This window comes from Mastacembelus armatus, chromosome 3 (assembly GCF_900324485.2).
Source record: "Mastacembelus armatus chromosome 3, fMasArm1.2, whole genome shotgun sequence".
NCBI lineage: Eukaryota > Metazoa > Chordata > Actinopteri > Synbranchiformes > Mastacembelidae > Mastacembelus > Mastacembelus armatus.
In genome coordinates, this window is record NC_046635.1 from 613997 (window position 1) to 634184 (window position 20188).

The 20188-nt window shown below is 42.3% G+C and overlaps 2 protein-coding genes across 5 annotated transcripts in view; one reads left to right on the forward strand and one right to left on the reverse strand.

The window, feature by feature from the left end:
• Positions 1-7652, reverse strand: ero1a (endoplasmic reticulum oxidoreductase 1 alpha). The gene is made up of 15 exons (XM_026320493.2): positions 7369-7652; positions 5971-6090; positions 5808-5891; positions 5659-5700; positions 5246-5322; positions 4904-4977; positions 4436-4556; positions 3871-3932; positions 3749-3775; positions 3571-3663; positions 2916-3162; positions 2530-2599; positions 2172-2258; positions 1912-2048; positions 1-1029 (listed from the first exon to the last, which is right to left on the reverse strand). The coding sequence occupies exons 1-15, from the start codon at positions 7564-7566 to the stop codon at positions 969-971; spliced, it is 1500 nt and encodes a 499-aa protein (XP_026176278.1). The 5' UTR covers positions 7567-7652; the 3' UTR covers positions 1-968.
• A 3076-nt stretch (positions 7653-10728) lies between these two features.
• The window catches only part of samd4a (sterile alpha motif domain containing 4A), a 64886-nt gene continuing 55426 nt past the window's right edge, over positions 10729-20188 (forward strand). For all 4 annotated transcript variants that reach the window (XM_026319765.2, XM_026319768.2, XM_026319766.2 and 1 more), the window contains exons 1-2: positions 10729-10864; positions 11877-12644. In XM_026319765.2, coding sequence (XP_026175550.1) covers positions 12449-12644 — 196 coding nt within the window. In that variant the 5' untranslated portion in view covers positions 10729-10864; positions 11877-12448. The remainder of the gene's footprint in view (positions 10865-11876; positions 12645-20188) is intronic.

Below are 20188 nucleotides of genomic sequence, written 5' to 3' on the forward strand. Positions count from 1 at the left end.
TACAGAAACATTTCATTTATTTTTATTTTTAATGTTCACACTCACACACACACAGTTCATGGGACTCAAATAACAGTGATCTGACAACTTATAATAGGATGATAGTCTGGAAATGTAATAAAAATATATGAATATATTCTTTTCACATACAATAATACAATTGCATCTATCTGGACTGTCCAGTTCATTAGACCAATTCTAACATATCAGTTTTCTTCACAAACAGCGCCACCCTCAGGACGACGACATAATCACAAAAAGCCACTTACACTGCTCGACCCTTATAGCTGAAATTATTTCAAACAAAACACCTGAAGCCACAGCAGCAGGACAAGAGTTACACTTAACATCAACAGAAATGTGGTTTTCAAAAAAAATCTAAATTTAATTTAAGCAAAACTTTATTCTTTTAGCAAAAATAAACAGAGTTCAGCTAATTGAAGCTGGGCCTGTATTTATCAAACCTGTAAGACAAAGAAAAGAGTAAAAAAGGTGATAAGTCACATTTATCAAGTGACGTCCTCCCATTGTGTGTTAAAGTCCCCTTTATGACAAATGCTCAAGTGATCACATGATTGATGATGAAATCAGCCAATCAGAGATGCCATTAGGAAAAGTTATTAAGAAAAAGTTATTCTGTAAAAATGTATATTTTATCATTTTTATTTGTGTGGACAAATAAATAAGGGAAACAAAAAGCAAACAGTTATAATAAATAAACAAGGATGAAATAATAGGAAAGTGATATCACACTGAGAAATGTGGACAGTGGAAATTAGACTGTGACTGTACTTAAATCCCAACTTTAATTTTTAGCAGCTTGATAAATCCAGGCCCTCTTGCTAAACTCAGATGTGATATAAATGACGTTTCAGCAGGACAAAGGCAGCTGAGGTGACATCAACAGTGCAGACTTGAAGCTACAAACAGACCATCAGAGGATCCAGGGGGTGAAGTCAGACCCTCTGTCACCAATCCTCTGCTAGCAGCGACCTGAAGTTCTTCAGCTCTCTGATGCTTGTGGAAATCCTGTTGGAGGTTTCAGAGTTATCTCAAACTTTTTATACAAAAACAGAAATATACCATAGACTATGATAAACACCATTTCTCTACCAAAACTACAAATTCCTACTCTCATCAAATTGCTGCTAGTTATGTTGAGGAAAGCTTCCTCTCACCTTTTCAAGGTTAAAGTTCCATATGTGATAATATCATTAAGCTTCATAAGGGAGCTCTATGTTCAGATCGCCCCGTCATGTGGCTCCAAAAAGGAGGTTATCAGGCCATAACTCTTCAAGGCCCCACAACAAGATCATGCTCCAACCCTTCCCCAAACCTGCTCACATATTAAGTCCTCTGTTGTTTTCCGCCCCCTCTTCACTAACCATTACTTTAAATACACGAGCCCCATAGAGCCTCAGTGTGGGTGTGAGTGCAGACAAGTCTACGGGGTCATCAGGTGGGCCCCCTCTCAATTATGGTGTTTCATTGAGTTGGGCCCATGAGAAGGATCAGAACCACCCCCCTTTACTGCACCCACACACCCAAACCAGCCTAATACATTAAAGCAACTAAAAAAATAATAAGAAACTAACTTTGTATGCTTAACCAGGTAAGAAAATCTATGCTGGTACTATTACATGACACTAACTGACTATTGCTTGGACAACCGGCTCAGCAGCAGAGAAACCAGGCTGCTAAATTCATTAATGAATTTGCACTGCTTGTGCACGTGCCTTTAAAAAAGGATGTATAAGATGACATTTGGCACAAAACTAAAGACAACCACCTGTTCTAGAAGTCCCTCACATCAGAAATATAAATCATTTTAAGGTTGCAATAGTGCTACAGAGCCTATTCTATCTGCAACACAGGCACAAAAACCATAGCTATCATGTAATGCAGACTCACCTTCCAAAGGCATTGAGCAGAGAGACAATCTCCTGCCGGTTGAGCTGGAAACTGGGTCGGTGGTCACTAGAAACGGGCAGCGCCTTAATCTGTCGCTCTGAAAACAAAATCTTTAGCGCTGTGCCTAATCCCTGAGTCTGATGACAAGAGAGAGATCAAAACAAAGAGCAAATCACAACGTAGCCTAATGAATGAATGAAGCATCACCAGTTGTGCCCAAAACTATTCATGAAACTGCAATGAAAATATTTCTGACGTGCCTGCAGCTTCCCCCACAGACGACATTTGAAGCAGTCAACACAGTCCATGATCCTGGAGATGTTGAGGAAGGACAGTCTGATGTCCTCCTGGTGTAAACACAGCACAGAACACAGTCATGTCACTTTGATGGCAAAACAAATATGCTAAAACCAAACACCAGTGTTTTCTGTCACTTCACCTTTTTCTTAATAAACACTCATTTCCCCATGTTGCAGCACAGTTCGCCTCATATCTTTTAATGCAGACATTACTTTTTTACATTACAAATTCAGTAGTGTTGACTTCATAAACATATATTGATTCAGTACCATATTTCTACATATTTAAAAGGTTTAAAAGTTTTAAACGGTGGCTGACCCTCAGTTTAGCTGCTTCCTTTTCATCCCCAGCAAACAGAGATGTCTCATCAAAGTGCAGAGGGAACGACCTGGAAGAGCGAAGATGCAGAGGACAGTCAAACCAGAAACACTGATAAATGAAAAGACTGAATGTAGTTTAGACCTAATCTGCAGGTTACTCTCACCACCAGTGCCTGTGCAGTGGCAGCATAGTATTTATGTTATGAAGGAATGATTTGACAGGAAGCTTCACATTTATACAGATATTACACTGAAAAAAGAGCAAAAAGCATAAACAGTTTTCTTAAAACTTGGATCTGTCCGAAATATATAAGCGGGCTCCTAGTGCATATGAAAACCTATTAACAGTCCTGTTCTGGTGTCAGCATCAGGTCACAGACTGACTTGGCCAGCTGCAGAATCTCCAGCAGCAGCTCTTTGTGTTTCTGGTCCTCCTCAGGTCTGCCGGTGTACAGCCGGATGCCGTGCTGCTGGAAGAATGGCAGGGCTTTGGCCAGCGCTCGCAGCTCTATCAGATACAGGAAGTAGAGGTTGCGGAGCCTCTTAGGCCCCTCGCCGGCTGTCAACTCAGAGTCGAAACGCACCTTGAACTCTGAAATGTTATGACCCCACTTCTTCTGGAACCAGCTGTCTGAAGATACGAAATAACAGGATTTGGGAGGATTTAGGAGGAGGAGAACATTCACACGTTCTTTATTTTTAAAGAATTGTCAGTTCAATAAAAAGACAGGAAGGTTGTATGTTTGGTTTCAAAAGTGAAGGCAGCACATCGTACAAAAAACACAAATTCTATGTGTCACCTATGTGCCTATAGGCAAATCTAAACTTTGACAGATGCCTAAGAGCTGTACAGAATTTACATCCACAACAACTAGATATTTTATTTGATGGCCCATGTTCAATTCTAGTGTATTTTTGGGACAATATTAAATGATAATACAATTAAAAAGAAACGATTCCTAACCTTAACCACAAAACTGGGAGAACGTTATGGTTTGTAACTGAGTAGCAATGGCCTGTGCAGGTGTTTGTGTCCTACCCTGCAGGAGGTATCTGGCACTCAGGTGTATGTTGATGCTGGCATGGAGGCCTGAGATAAGGCGGTAGAAAGCTCTTTTCTCCACACACTGACCTGAGGAAAAAAGAGAGAGCTGACAAAAAACAGACAACACTCAACAACAGCTTCTCTCTGTCAATCACATGAGACATCAGCTCACCTTCCAGCCAGCTGTAGAAGGTCCTCGCTGGAAATGAACCCAACGTAGTCGTTAGAAATGTAAAGAACAAAAAGTCCAAATGAAGTCAGTCATGGTGCAATGCAGCAGCACAGACGTCTTACCTTCGCCTCCTGAGCTGCTGGGGAAGGAGTTGGGATTTAGTGGTCGCTTGACAGTGTAGGGTCTGTGGGTTTAACATAAAGAGGGAGAAGTTTTAGGGTGAGGACTCCACACAAACAACCACCCTTGCTTAATTTATCAATAATTTATTTCCTATATTTTTCAGATTGGACAAGACATTTACTTTGTAGTGTGCAGGCTTTGAAATGAACATCTTATCAAATACACCATGCTGTCACGTTGCCAGCCTTATTAACGGAGCCTAAACCTCATTCACACCATGTGTGTTAGCCATGCTAGACCTGCAACAACGTTGGTCGGATGGTCAGTCCTACGTTTCGTCCAAAGTGAAATATCTTGACAAATATTAAATGGATTGTCAGAATTTTAATACCAGTTTGAGATCAACAAGATCTTTTATCGTGAGGAAGCTAATAAATATAAAATAGTATCATCTGCATAAGGCTGCATTCAGAAGAAAAGAAGTGCATTTATGAATCTAAAGGTATGGTCATCCACAAATCTGAGCTGTAATTGTTTTATAGTGTGTCGACTGTGAGGATTTACTTGAAGCAGTTCTCTTCATAAATGCTGTTCCAGATCTGCCAGGCCTCTGGTCCTTTATAGCCCGTGAAGCGCTCCGGGTTCAGCAGCAGGTCAACATACTGGGAATCTGGGGAGTCCTCGTCTGGGAAACAGCAACAGTTTAATTAGCTCTACCCAGCTAGCATCTTACTAATCTGAACCAAAAACAAAAATGTGAAGGGTGGAGTGTCTCCTTTACTCACTACAGAGTACTGACACACTAGCAGGCTGAAGGTACAGATGTGCATTTAATGTATATTCTGATCACAAATCAAAAACAATAAAGGAGGATTACATGTGGGAATAGGCTGAAATGAAAGAGGGAGGTCGGGTGTCATTCAGGAGGTAACTTATTTCTGGGATATGCAAATGTGTGGTGGGTAAAATACATGTACATGTGTTCAATTCTGTTTGTTTATGAATTGGCTCAAATGATGGATGTAACAGTACCGTCAACCACACAGAAACGCTGTGCCTCATCGTCATATTTGCTCCAGTCCAGCAGAGCCTCTCTGGTCTCCTCACTGAGAAAGAACAAATTTAATCAGTCTCTAAAATAACATACAGGGTATATGATGGAGTTCTGTTTTAAACCACATTAATATCTGATTTCCAGCAGAACCGATCAATAATCACTTATTTTGAAATGGTTCTCGCACCATCTATACAAACGTTCAAAGATCTTTGTCTCAGTTAGGCCCAAATAAACTGAAACTAGCTTTCCAAACAATGTGCGCATCATCCTTCATGTTTGCACAGCGATCTTATATAATCTGGATTGACAAGACTCACCTTAAAGAAACATCCACAGCTCCAAGATGGTTCGTCTTCTCACACTCCTCCTGCTGCTCGTTTGCTTCTGCTGAATACTGAACACACACACAAACTTTAATGGATTAAAATGAACGATTCAAAAACCAACTAACTTTGAAATACGTCAAACTCAAAGCTACAGTGAACAAAAGACTATTTTTATTAAAGCTTCCTCAGATCTTTTTATATAGCTGTGCTGTTTTTCTATGTTACATCTTACTGTCCACATTTGTAAACCTTCACATAATGTAAAACTTAACTTTGTCTTCAGATACTTATATTTATGACTTAGTCCACATTGTCACTTAATTTGCAGGCCCCGTTCTGGACAGAGGACTCCTGACAGCTAGTTTGTTCTCTCCTTAAGCAGATCCTCGTCCTGACTGACTCACCTTGTTGTGGGAGGGTGATCTTATCCCTTCTGGCACCTCGTTCTGTGAGCAGACAGAGTTTCAGTCACTGGTGGATTTACCTGAATTATAACCTCCATGTCTTATGCCCACAAACACTCTTCCTGATTCGGCTGAAAGGAGGAACTTACAGGAGAGCAGGGCTTCACAGCACAGTCCCTCAGACCACAATGACTGCTGGATGTCCAGAACGGACACGGCTTATTCAGGGTCACCTGTAGGGGATCACATGCCAACGAATCCTCAGCAACAGATGGGTTAATGTGTTTGTGCATGTCTGTCGGTTCACCTTACCTTGTAGAACCTGAAATAGTCAGACTCCAGAAGAGCTTGAAGTTTGGGGAAAAGTTGGTCATTGTTGAAACTATCAATGGTCTCTACGTCACAGGCACAATCATCCAGGTTACCTGTGACCTTGGGTACATGCAAAACAACAACAGCTGATTATCATCTTTGGATTTTTAAACATTAAACACTAACAATTAACATTAAATAGTAAGAAATCAAATAACATGGAGGACGTCCTGCTCTAGCTTCGACAGTCGATATAGAGAAACATATTGTTAAGTCAGTCACAATCCTGACTAAACACCAGGAGATGAAGCATCGTTAAAAACGTACCCACCCAAATTGCTTCAATCAAACTAACTAACCATGTAACTAACTAACTAACTAACTTTAAAAACTAAGACAGTGGTAAAGTAACTCTCAGGTGATTTAGTTTTTCATTGCTGTAAACTCAAGGAACTGAGGAGAACTAGATCCCTTAAAAAATGAAGCAACAAAGGAAAGATATTTTGAGTTTTTTTAACCTTGTATGAACCAAGTTCCTTCCTAGACACTATCTTCTTATGAGCCCCTCCCTGCATGATAAGTGTTTGTGTTTCAAACCTCACGTCTGCACATTATGACACAGTCTGATAAAAAGTTTTTTCAAGTCTAATCTGAGATGACTAACGATCAGCGTTTTCTCTGACTCTACAAAGCTGCTTCCGCCCTTCTTATCCTCCTGCATATGTATATCAACAGATCAATAATTCAGCTGTTTATATCAATACTACTGACAAGTAGCTCTCATCAGCAGCAACAGACCAAAAGGTTCTGGTGAATCCACTGTCCAACGTTCTACCAAGCATCAAACAGCAGAAACACTGAGACACGACCTGGTGGAACATTTAGCAGATAGAGTCTGATATTTATTAAACAAACCTAAAGGGGGATGAAACCTGAGCTTTGAGATGCTGAGAGACCACAGACACAGTCACAGACACAGTCACAGACACAGACACAGACACAGACACAGTCACAGTCACAGACACAGACACAGTCACAGACACAGTCACAGACACAGTCACAGCTTCAAATGAAGGGTCACACAAACATGTTACTGCAGTTTGCAGCCAATAAATCGCACTAAATGAGTCCAACCATCCTCTAGCTGGCTTGTTAATGGAGGATTTCCAGTGTTCCCGTAATTAGCACCTGGCACCTGTTACGCACACCTTTAAAAACCACGTCGCGTTCACTGGGAGAACTTTAAATCCTACGTTTCAACACGACGTGATGTTCCGCTTCAAGAGAACCAAGTGTAGAGTTAAAGCAAAAAGCACCACGAGAAGAGAAACTGCGCCAGAAACACTGCACACGTTGAACAAACACACACAGCAGGTTCTGTAACTTCCAGCCGCTCACCTGACAGAAACACCTGCCGTGTGCAGACCCCGACACCTGCAGGACCAGCAGTACAACCAGCAGCTTCATGACGACCTGTCCTCGGTTTGAAAACTCTTCCTCAGCGCTGAGGAGACAACAGCAGCTCCAGCTTTCACTGACAGAAGAAGCGGTGGGCGGTGATCGGATGTGGAGCGTCGCTTCCTCGTATTGCCTCATTTCCAATCCTCGACGTGCGATACGTGCCGAGTTTTAATCCCACGTCAGATTCTGGTCATTTCAGTCCTCGCAGCCTTTCTCTGACCCACTAATGTGTATTCAGGTTTGTCTTTTCAAAGCAAACTTCTTCCTGTTCGCTCACTGAACGATCCGACTGAAAACTGCGACAAGTCCAAACTATAACCTGCATTTTTCTATATAGCGGATTATAATATGCTCAGTTAGAATAAAACATATAAAAATATCCACACATTTATTTTTCATTTCTTTATCCGTCTATACCTTGACAATAAAACACTATCCAAACAGATATAGCAGTTAATTTCATTTTATTATGATAGATAATAGGCCTTTTATAAAATGTTCAGGGATAAAACGTGCTGACTGGTAATTTCACCTCAGATTCCCCCGTTTAATGATTTTTATGTTTGTTTGTGTTCACTGAGAAGATGTAATAGAAAAAGTCAGCCACACGGTGGCGCTATAGGTCAGCAACTTGTTTCACTTAAAGGGACACACCACTCAAATGACTCATTTTTCTTAGGAGGTTCAGTCCATGTCTGGGGAAAATGAGTTTTATATCGGTAGAAACAGTCATATTATCTTATCTATCTTGCTTCAGCCAAGATCTATTATCAAAACATATAAACATATCAGTTCCAACCATCAGCAGTATTGAAAAGGATTATCTGTCTAATATTTGTTGTTTATTTGCAGCCTTTGTTACTGGGAACATTACTCACTTACTGGTCCATGTAGTCACAATAGCTTCCTGTCTCCAGAGGTGAACACCCTGTGGACTCTGAGTAGGAACATGATGAATGCTGTCGTAGACCCACCAGCATCAGACCCTGTGTATGGAGGAACTGCTGACTTTTCTTTTTGGATAATCTATCACATGACTGTAGACACTTAAAGCAAAACCACAAAAACATGCAAAATGACCACAAAGAGACGAGAAACGACTACAAACAGACATAAAACGACCACAAGATGAAGCCCAACAACGACACAGTAACACAGAGAGATGCACAACTACAGTGTTGTTTGTAGCTGTTCTGTGTCTCTCACAGTCTTGGAGGTCTTGGGGGTCTTGGGTGTCTTGGGGACCTTTAGAAGCTCTTTAGTTACTGCCTAGCCACTAACAGAGTCAGAAAAGGCAAACAGACCAGGTAGGTTAGCCTCAGGTAGAGGCAAAGGTCAGGAAGAGGTCAGCAAAGACAAGTTGGAGGGTTGGAAAAGTGAGTTCATGCGTACAAAGATGATAATTTGGTCAGTGACAACACGAATGCAGCTGGTGCTGAACACCACAGAAGAAGAGTGTGGAGACCACCATGAACAGCTGGTGTTGAGGTGGGTGGGGCGGGCAGGTGACGCAGGTGGTGGGAACACAGAGGTCATAGCAGGACAAGAGGGAGCAACAACACGAGGCCCTTAAAGGATTCACCGGACTGAACTAGGTGCAGTCTGGGTGCAGGCAGCTAAAGTCCAGTCCTCTGGTCGTCCATTCATGAAACGACACCAATGCAAAAATATTAGAGTCGAAACGTTTCCTTGAAACATCAGCAACAGCCTTGTTTGGACGTCTGTTTACCTCCCTCTCTCCCCCCCCATCTCTCTCTCCCTCCTCTCTCCCTCTCTCTCTCTACCTGTCTCCCTCTCTCTATCTCTCTCTCTCCCCCCCATCTCTCTCTCTCCCTCCCATCCTCTTTATCTCTCTCTCTCCCTCTCTCTCTCCCTCTCTCTCTCCCCTCTCTCCTCTCCTCCCCCTCCCATCCTCTCTATCTCTCTCTCTCTCTCCCTCCCTCCCTCTCTACTCTCTCTCTCCCTCCCTCTCTTTCCCCCTCTCTCTCTCCCTCCTCTCTCTCTCTCTCTCCCTCCCTCTCTTTCCTCTTTCCCCTCCCTCTCTCTCTCCCCCTCTCTCTCCCTCCTTCCTCTTCCTCCCCCTCTCTCTCTCCCTCTCTCTCTCTCCCTCCCTCTCTTTCCCCCTCTCTCTCTCCCTCTCTCTCTCTCCCTCCCTCTACTCTCTCTCTCTCTCTCTCTCTCTCCCTCACTCTCCCTCTCTCTCACTCTCTCTCCTTCTCTTTCTCCCTCTCCCCCCCCCCCCCCCCCTTTATTTTGGTGCTTCCTCGCGCTGCCAACCCGGTGACGTAATGCTTCGCTGTTAATGATTAGCATGTGGAAACGAGCAGCGCGAGACTTCTTTCGTCAAAGCGGCCGAAACGCACCCGGAAATTGAGTGGTTCTCCCTTCAAAATAATAGCGTTAACGCTGAGGGGTTAGGTTAGAAACATGGTACAACTGTAATGTACTCTGTGAAAAACAGACTTTGGGGTCCTCCATAATGGTGCTGGAATTTCAGTATGACGTAATACTTGTTAGGATTCAGACTGAGGTCGTGATTTAACACTGAAAAGAGCATAGCATGAACTTTACAAGATTAAACCAGTGATTTCCAACTATTTTCGTTTGTTGTCCTTTACAAAAACATACTGAGCACTTATGTTACCATTCAGATGTCCCTGTCAAGGAAAGACTTCCCCTCTGGACTTAGATAACCTGTTCAAGGTCCAAAGAGATCAAATTATTCAAGATTTGAGAAAACTCCCCAAAATGATTAGAAATATGCATACCAAAATGTTATCTTTTTTCTTACCCCTAACCCCACAACCTCCAGATTTTTACTGTAATTGAGAAATAATGATATCTAAAGATGTAAGTTAGATATAATGTGTGGAATTGTAAAAACAATAGCACCACCAACAAAACAACATGTAGTTTTCCTGTTTTCTTCTCTGTTGTCTTATTGTTTTTATACAGTGAACAATAAAATATTAACGAAAGCCCATAATAAAAAAGTACATCTTGGTTGCAGGCTTACAGTAGTCAGGCTTTTCCTGTGATAATATGATCTTGTCTGAGCTTTATTAGTTTAAAATAAAATACAGAAAATATTATTTTAAAAGTAATTTACCCATTACAAAAAAGCTTCTAACTTGTTTTTGAGAATGAAAATAATAACATTAACAATGAATATTAATATTTAATATTGTCGTCACTACAAATAATACTGTGTAAATGAAAATGTTAATGGAGAAATGTGTGGACTTTTATTTTGAAGGCGTTGGCGGGAGTGGCCCGCCGTGTTTCGCGCCGTTTGGCCGCCTCTTGTAGAGCAGCGGCGGCCGCGGGGCAGAGACGGAGGAGACGGTAGTCAAGATGGCAAATCCCGCAGACCCGGAGTGAAGGGTCCGGTCCTCGAAGACGCTGAGCCCGTTGTCTTTCCCGAGAACAGGAGGTGAGAACCAGCTCCGAGACTTTCTGCTCGACCCAAAATATTAGAGCTTCACTTTCTAAACATCTTTGACGTTGTTTTGTCCGCGTCTTCTTTAGCCGAGAAACAAAACACCCTCCTCATGTTGTTTCTGTCAGGACCAGTCCTCGAAGTTAAAGTGTCACGATTCTTACTGGTTTGAGTTTATTCCCAGCGGCTACTGGGAGCTCGTCCTGGATGGTCTTATTGCTGTCGGTGCTGGACTTGTAACTTCGCTAACTGCGTTAAAGTCGCGGTTTACTCGACTGTAGACGGAGACAGACACACGGGGACGGTTGTATTTATTATATTTCCAATATGTCTGTGTTATATCGCCAATATATCTGTGTTATATTTCCAATATGTCTGTTATGGTTCTTGGTTTTCCTTTGACAAACCGCTGAGACACAGCGGCCATTCCCTGTGCTGATGAGGCAGTGACAGTTTTAGACAGCGGCTCTCCCTCAGCCCTGAAGCCCGGAGTCAGCTCTGCTGCTCGGCTAAAACTCTCCGGTGTCCTCCGGTAAAGACACAGCTTCGCGGCGCTAACCTAACCGGCACAATAACTGGGGAAGGCGCCGTTAACGGATTTAGAGCAGCGAGCCCCCGCCGTCGGTAACCCGGCGTCTTTCCTTCGGAAAATTCCGGGATGCAGCGCCAGTAGCGCGTTACCGACAGCTGTATTTTTAGGAATGGGTGGATACCGAAAACGAAAATTATTTATTTTCGTCTCAGCGGTGTGAGCCCACAAGCCCATGCGCGCAGGCGACGGCTCGGAGTTAAAAGTGCACGTATGAGTTTGTGCTGAGAGCAGCGGTGACGGTACTGCAGCGGCCAGAAGTCTGCAGAGCTGGAGCAACAGGGACGTTTCTGCTCAGCTGTCCTTTAAAAGTCAGTGCGTGTGTTGGAGGGTGAGGGGGGGAAGCTGAGCAGAGAGCTGCAGAAAGAACTGTTTTATTTATTGTTCCGTCCCCTAACATCTCACATCCTCCTGCAGGACTCAGAGGGATTCCCTGAAGAAAAATGCCAGTGAGGCTGAAGTGACACAGCCTGTGTTGGGAGAAAGCTGACTCATCAGATATCAATCCCCCTGGGAGAGGCCAAGTAGCTGAGAGCAGCTTATATCACCTAATGCCAATCTAGAAGATCACCACACACACACATACACACTCACACACACTCACACACACGCACACACACACACACACACACACACACACACACACACACACCACCGAGGTTGTTGTTAGGCGGGAGAAGACGGTGCAGAAACCCCTTCAGCAGGAATATATCCAGTGACCCAGATTTTGGCAAGGAGAAGCCGAACACAGGCTGCTGTCCCAGCTAATGACGACAAAGCTTAGAATGGCGAAACAGCTGAACTTCACTTGACTGACTGACCCCCCCAGACACATCAACAACAACCAGCCAGTAGGACCACGCTCGTCCTCCGTCAGAGTTATCCAGACTGTAAGTGAACGTCTTGAGGGAGGTCTGTGTCGCTCCTCTCACCTGTCGGTCCAGCCCGGCTCACCACAGTCAGACCAACTTTAACCCGCCTCGCAGACCATGATGTTTCGTGATCAGGTGGGCGTGCTGGCCAGCTGGTTCAAGGGGTGGAATGAATGCGAGCAGACGGTGGCTCTGCTGTCCCTGCTGAAGAGGGTGAGCCGGACCCAGGCCCGCTTCCTGCAGCTCTGCCTGGAGCACTCCCTCGCTGAGTGCACCGAACTGCAGGTCCTGGAGGGAGAGGCCAACAACCCAGGTAGGACATTCAACAGCTACATCATCCACTAAGACATGATGAAAATGCCATTGACAGTCATTGATTATTTTCTTTGATGGCATTTTTCTCCTTATGCTGTCTCAGTACAGTGAACTAGGAACTAATGTATTTACACTAAAACCTGGGGGAAAAGATTTTATCACTTCGGTTTATTTCAACATACTGGGAGTTGTAATAGAGCTGTTTTCCTCTCTTGTCTTCAAGCAACACACCAATGCACCTAAATAGTTCAGCTTTTTAGTTTTTCAAGGGCATGATCTCCCAGAGACATTGTAGTCCCTCATCCTGGAATAAACACACAGGATATTACACAAGTATCGGCTCCATGCTTGACATTTCCTGTCCAAAACATTCCTGCATCATGAGTAATAAATAGCTGACTCACTGATGGAATGAAACTGCAAAGCGTTGTGCTGAGCTGTAGCCAGTCAGTAAATGATTGTGGGAGGAGGCTGGGTTGTGTATAGTCGTAGCTCAGCTGGGGCTCGTGGCTGACTGGAGATGTCAGTCAGTCAGTCAGTCAGTCAGTCAGTCAGTCAGTCAGTCAGTGTCCTAGCTTATGGTGCTGTAGCGCTCCCTGGGTTGGTATCGTGCCAAGGCACCCAAGGGGGGTTCTGGCTGGGTTTTGTTGCATCAGACTGCACCGTGGTCATGGAAACAAAAACCCCGGCAACCGACTGGGCTCATGAAAAATAGACTGAAATGCTGCTGTTGTGATGGAGAGCAGGTGTCTGTGTGTACCTATGGCAACATCTGCATGCAGTTATACATCTGCAGGCTAACGCTGTGCTTCCAGGGCCGGCAGACGTTACTGGGTGACATAATGGCCCTGCCCCGCTGTGACACTCACATATTACATAGAGTTTCCATCACGGTTTACAATGGGCAGCGGCTGCAGTTAATTCTGTTTTTGTTAGCTTAATGTACATCTGGAGACCTCAAAGCATGCTTTATGAAGTTTCCTCTTTTTACTCCTCCCAAGTCAGGCTAGTTCACACGGTCAGATCAAAGCAGGTTGAATATACAGGAAGGCTGCCAGAAACGTAGTTTTTGTTTGTGTTTACTTTTACAGTACATCATATGAGTCACAGCGATACTGCATTATGACCTTTGTGGGGAAACTTGAGTGTTTGCTCTTCCAGTCTGGGAATCTTCATTCCCCATCTAACAAGAAACTAAAGAAAATGTACCTGAGGGGGCTAGTTTTAGTTATGAAAATGTCAGTATAAAAAATTGTAATAATAAAAAAACAAACAAAAAACAAAACACGATTCCCCTGTTTGTTTTGACCATTCTGGGCAACTGTAGAAACATGGCTGCCTCTGTGAAAGGAGACCTGCTCCCAATGTAGATTTAAAGGCTCATTCAAAGATTATGAAAATGCAACAGTTGGCATTTTCCACTGATTACACACTAATGACACTATAGTTCTGAATACCATATTCCATTTCTAATAGATCACTCTAAATATTACACATTGAAGCGTAATATAATAATTATAATGATATAATAGTCTCACCCCGGCAACCGTCTGGTTGCATTTGGTGGTTTGCACGATGTAACACAATTGACATTAAGAAATCTTGCTTTTATAATGTACACACATTAGCAAATGTTTATGTAGCATATTTGCATTGATTAATCGAATGGTGGATTTGAATGTAAGTGAACCAGCAACAACTTTTCTTTAACTGATTAAGCTGTTTTTGAAACAAATATAAACTTTTATTCATCGTAGCTTCTCAGATGTTTAGACCTGATGCTAAATGAGATTTTTTTGACTGAGATATTTTTGGGCTTTGGAGCCTTGTCAAGTTATTTAAGGATGTTTCTAGGGCACAGGGAAACAATGGTGACTATGTTCCTCAATTTTGTGACATTTCTCTATGAAATAAATAGTCGATTAATTGACAGAATTATCTGCTGAATGATTGATGAAGGAAGTCATTGTTAGTTGCAGCCCTAGTTATTTGGCCTAAATAATGTTGGGGCTTTTTTCTTTACACTCTGGATATTTTGTGACTGACTTTTATTGAAATAGAAAACTAAATTCCCTTCTTAGGTTACCTGCCATTTGAATGATTAAATTACAGTACATAGTAACGTTCAAGCCTTTTACTGCCCACTTTTTGTGTGCAGCTGAGGTCTTTGTTTGACATATGCACAGATGAACTGATAACAAAATACTCCCCACTGTCTGTGTGCATATTTGCCTATTTTCAACAAGCATGGCTGTGTAATCTCAGTCCATTCATCAGTGGAATCGGGCTAAAGGGAATTTAAATGAGCGTTTGGTCGCTTCTCGTTCGCTGATTCAGTAAAATCACGTCAGCTGAAGAGTTAAAGTCAGGACACATGCTTAGCCCTGAGAAGGTTGTCTGGTTATGTGATCCCTGTGGTATGTTGTGGAGGCTTGTTTGAATGCTTATGGCCTGGGATTAAGGCTAATGTATCATTTGTGTTGATTATAAATATTTCAAGTTTGAAATAATTTCTTGTCCAGCTACAGTATGTATGGAGCAAATTGGCTCTTTCCAATTTTTGTAAATTGGGAATCTTCATTAAAAACCTTCTGAATTACAAATTATAGCCCACTGTATATTCTAAATGTAAATAAAAAAGATGCATATCTGATTCATATTTGGTGGAGCTATGTTAACTTTGCTTTATGGCTGATGTTTTGCATGTGTAATGCACTAACATCACCTGAAGGCAGACTTGTTTGTTGAATCTACCACAGTATTTCCCCTAAAGTTTTGGTGTGTGTGTGTGTGTGTGTGTGTGTGTGTGTGTGTGTGTGTGTGTGTGTGTGTGTGTGTGTGTGTGTGTGTGTGTGTGTGTGTGTGTGTGTGTGTGTGTGTGTGTGTGTGTGTGTGTGTGTGTGTGTGTGTGTCCACAAGCATATAATGCTGGGCCTGTATTTACATGCATCAGTGGATGAATGCTTTAAAACAACCTTAGAATTTTTATATATAGGGTTATTCATGCTTGCCTTATCATGTGTGTTAAATTACCGTGAGCTCTTGACACTTAAAAGGCTCTGGAGGCGCAGATAGCTGGAATGATAAATGTCAAAGAATGAAATGCCTCAACACAGAGACTGAAGTTAATCCAGGGTGCAACCCAACACAACCGGTATGTGAACACAAAGCTACCACGGTACCTTTATTTAATCTGTATCAGTATATTATATAAGCCAGTGTGGTAATACTACAAATGTAGTACCATCACAGATAATACCTGTGTCAATTTGATGTTGTTTCACTTGGATATATTTCTTTTATTCATTCAGATATAACCAACTGTGCTGAAATATCCACATCCTGAATAAACACATTTGAATAAATGAAGTCTTTCTAAACCACTGATGTTTATAGTTAGCCACACCAGCCTGTATAATCTGTACTGCACAGTCATAGTCAAAGTCATACAGCACTGAGTTGTTTGTGTCACATACTGGGCTGTGGATTGATCCTCCGTGTTAACAGGGTACAGTCGTCCTGAAGTGGGTGCAGTGAACCCAAAATGAGCCATTCTACGATTTGTAGAAGGAACTGAGAGAGGGAGCTCATTTTAGAGAATTAGCTGGTGTGAAATCTGTGTTACTAATTTAGAGGTGGGCTACTGAAGTTTACTTTACTGCAGCCCTGAATCTGGAGCACTCACCTCAGTTCACCATGTCTGGTGACCACTACATGTTGTTCTGAGTATTAATGAACTGCATTAAACCAGCATATAGAGAAAACAGTATGTGGGTCACAGATTATAGTGGGAGGCTGAGCATCTGTTTTCATCATGTAAGTTATCAGATATTCAATTTGTTACTTCTGTGTTTGGTGTTAGATAAATATTTAACCAAAGGACTGTGTTCTCCATTGGCAGTGAGTGCACTCCTGCAAATATTATAATTCCCAGTTCTTTTGTTGACTTCAGCACATTTAAGCCAGTCGGCCATGTTTGTTGTTATTAAGCGTCATCACACATGTGTACCCATCATCAGTCTTTTGTCTTTGCCAGTGTATCATGAGAGCAAGAGGACAAAAAGCCCAAACAGAGATTTGAATAAAGATTTGATAAGGGGTGTGCTTGGCCACAAAGCTTCATAAATGCAGATCTTTCACCATGTTGGACCTGGATCCAAAAAGGACAAGATCTCTACTGAGTCCCTCATGCACAGTTGTTAGTTTATTAAGCTATCAGTAGAAATTGAAGTATGGTTTATTGTTGGTTCAGAAATTAGACCTGCAGGTATGTTAAAGGGTTAACATGCAGCTGGAAGTCTTGGGCTGAGTGGAAAAGCGCAACTATTTGGAAAGTGCTGTACAAATGAATGGAATCCTCAGTGACCTACTTCTCTAAGCGGCTGAGAGGCTGCCTTGTTTTGGGACCCAGCAAGTGATGTGACTTAATTTTGGGGTCACTTGTGTCCCTGATATACAGGTGAAGGTGAATCGCACAGAATTTCGGTTTATTTTTAGGTTGTCGTGATTTATTTGACTCCTGTGAGTCATTTAGTTACTTTAAGTTAAGAGTTTCCATTTCAGACCTAACCCCTGAGTCAACAAGTGAACAGATGCCGCCCATCATTGTCCTTATGAAATCACTTTATAAATTGGGCTGTTTTTTGGGGAAGAGGTTAAAATGTGAGTTGTTTTTTTTTTTTTTGATGGGAGTAGTCTATAGCCTACAGCGTTTCTGTTGTAGTTATTAAGGAATGTAACTTCCTGCCCCTCTACCTTAAAGAGAACAAGACGTCTTTTGAGACAATCCCAACAGGGACAATATCAAGTTGAGAGGACGTGAATAGCAAAGCAGAGCGCCGTCTGTAGAACGACACACAGGGTGTGGGGTCAGTGTAAGGGGTGGGTCAGGACAGGACAGCAGGCCTGGTGTTCTGAATAACTAACTACATGTTTTTGTGTGGTGTAATGTGGTGCTGACCTGGCCTGCACAGCTGTTTGAGCTAGTTGGGGGTAGCCAGGGATGGTTTATGTACAGTATAACCTTCTGTGTTGTCGAACTGAAGGCGACAGAGGGAGCAGTTTGTGTCACTGTGTTTACCAGAGAATTCATCCGTGTCAGTGTGATAATCTTGTAATTCCTTGGATTTGATTTCTATCTTTGTTGCTTAAATACTTTTTACTATAGCTGCCTGTGCTCCCCCGAAATGCGATCTGATTCGAGCTAGAAAATCCTTGCACAGCACATTGGAGCTTATAAAAATTGCTGTCATGGCATCATGTGTATGGCTGACCAGAGTACAGTAGTGCCCTGTAAACTGGTGAAGTGAAAAGTTATAAAAACCCTTCTGGTTTTCCAGAGACACATCTCTGCTCTCCTAAGATCTTCTGGGAGCAGATATTTAGGATATTAAGGTTTTCACAAACTGTGTCTAAGTTGAATTACTGTTGTTAAGCTTTAAAGATGGCAATGAAACACACATCTTACCGTCCAGGGCTCCAACTATGTTGTTTTCATTATCAATATGCCAGTAATTTTTTAATCAGTTACTGGTTTGGTCTGTAAAACAATGTTTTCAAATAGCTTTTGTGTTCAGCCACTAGTCCTGAGTTTACTATGTTTGCTTAATACAGCATAAGGCTGGAAAAAGCAGTAAATCCTCACACCAGAGAATTTGGAACTTATATAAAATATTTTGGCCTTCTGCATCTGGTATTATGGCCCTTTATGACCCATTTTTTAAATATTGGGTGTATTTTAAACATATGACATTTTATTCATCCATAGTTATTTGGATTTCTCTAAATCCATTAACAATTTTAAATCTCTATAAACAGTCCAGGTTCTCCTCTGTGCTCTAATAGGCCTGTTTCCTAAGTTTTTATCCATTAAATGTACATTATTCATGGGTGTCTATTTTGATTATGTTCACCCCCAGCACATAAGAGTAGGGCCTTATGAATAATGCAGTGGTTGATCTTTACCTTGAGTAATGGCTGCAGCTGGAAGTGAATCCTGAATGGGAAGGTGAGGAACCTGCTGTTGTAAACCTGAGACTTCCTCTGGGTATTTCAGAACGATAGGCTTGTGTTAAAGTTTCCTAACATATGTTATATATGTATACACCAGTTGTGAAGGACGAATTAAAATCGGCAAGAGAGATGCGTTTCTGACAGCAGATCCCGGAGATTCTGTTTTTGAAAGGATTAGCCAAAGCACATAAATGGAAAAACACCTCAGAAATGCTACAACTACACAAGGGACAGAGGGTGGGCGGCTTAACCTCAGCGGAGGATTTGAGAAACCGCTTCAATCTAGGTCAAAATATTACAGTACTTTGTGTGTAATGTTGTCGGGGGACAAAAACCATACTTCTGCATTTGTCTTAAGATATCCCCACGTCGGCATTTTAAGATGGCTAGTATTACGCAGTGAATTCCTCTTGCGCTTTCTGCCTAAACTAGGTCTGATGAAAACCTGGGCTGGAAATCAGCATTCCTGGCCGAGGCAGTAAATGGTTCCGGTGTTGGGGATACTGTCTAGGAATGTGGGCAAGTCGGAGTCAGGCGCTCAGTAAGAGCTGAGCAGGGGCTTTTCCAGTGTGGGAGGAAAAAGACATAGTGGAAAAGGAAAAGTGGTTCTGCTTTCCTGGAGCTCCTGAGTACACCAGTATGAAGGAGGAGGAGAGATGGGCGAGGTGAAGACGGAAAAAAAAAAAAGACGACTCAGGGAATACTGGTGCCATTTACAGTTATAACTCATTCACATCTGTCTCTGCCTGATCTTAACTTTCCTCAGGTTCTTTTTATAGTTTTTAGGTTTTTTTTTTTTTTTTTTTTTGGTGTCACACCTACCTCAAATTTAAAAGCTCTTCTAACCAGCAGAAGCCATTAAAAAGAACTGTACGTATGTAAAATGACTCTTTTATTTTTTTAGTGGAGACTTCCATTTCTTCGTGTGGGGGTCAGGTGCTCAGCAGAAAGCTAAATATAACCTGATCAGGACTCATATAAAATTTCAATGCACCATAGAAACGTCATCTTTGACCAGACAAATGACAGCTTTGTGATTTTTCTTTAAGTATGGTATCTTTTTCTGAGAGCAGGCCCTGACAGACTGTCACATCAATGTGACCCTTCAACTTGAATCTAACACAGGTTGCCCACCCTGCCAAGAGCGTATCTATAAATACTGGCTCTCATGGAGATAAAAATTAAAAGTGGAAGTGATCTGGTTGTTCACAGACTCATAAAAGCTCCATTTGTCACAACATCCTTTGTGCCTTTCTAAACGTCCCATTGGCCGTTCAGTCATAGAGGGAGACTGAGGGAAAAGTCTTGTCTGTGGTTTGGACGCCAAACTATTTCATCGCACCCACGCATGAGCAAACTGTTTATTTCTGGAAGTTGACGGCGTGTTCTGTGAACTCGTACTGAACCTCAGGAATGGGGACATACAACCTGCCAAAATGACCAGAGGGGAAAACAAAATAAAGCTTGTCTTTTTCCCCTTGGCTTCTACAGCAAAGGATATTTATTCTCAGTTCTTGCTTAGCTGTGTGT

What these genes read in the sequence shown, in the direction of transcription:
- ero1a (XM_026320493.2), bottom strand. Translation starts at nt 7,566, where the DNA reads ATGAGGCAATACGAGGAAGCGACGCTCCACATCCGATCACCGCCCACC. An exon ending in ACGGCAGGTGTTTCTGTCAG is followed by an intron (nt 6,091 to 7,368) that starts GTGAGCGGCTGG and finishes CATGTACCCAAG; the next exon opens with GTCACAGGTAACCTGGATGA. An exon ending in GATCACCCTCCCACAACAAG is followed by an intron (nt 5,323 to 5,658) that starts GTGAGTCAGTCA and finishes GTGTGTGTTCAG; the next exon opens with TATTCAGCAGAAGCAAACGA.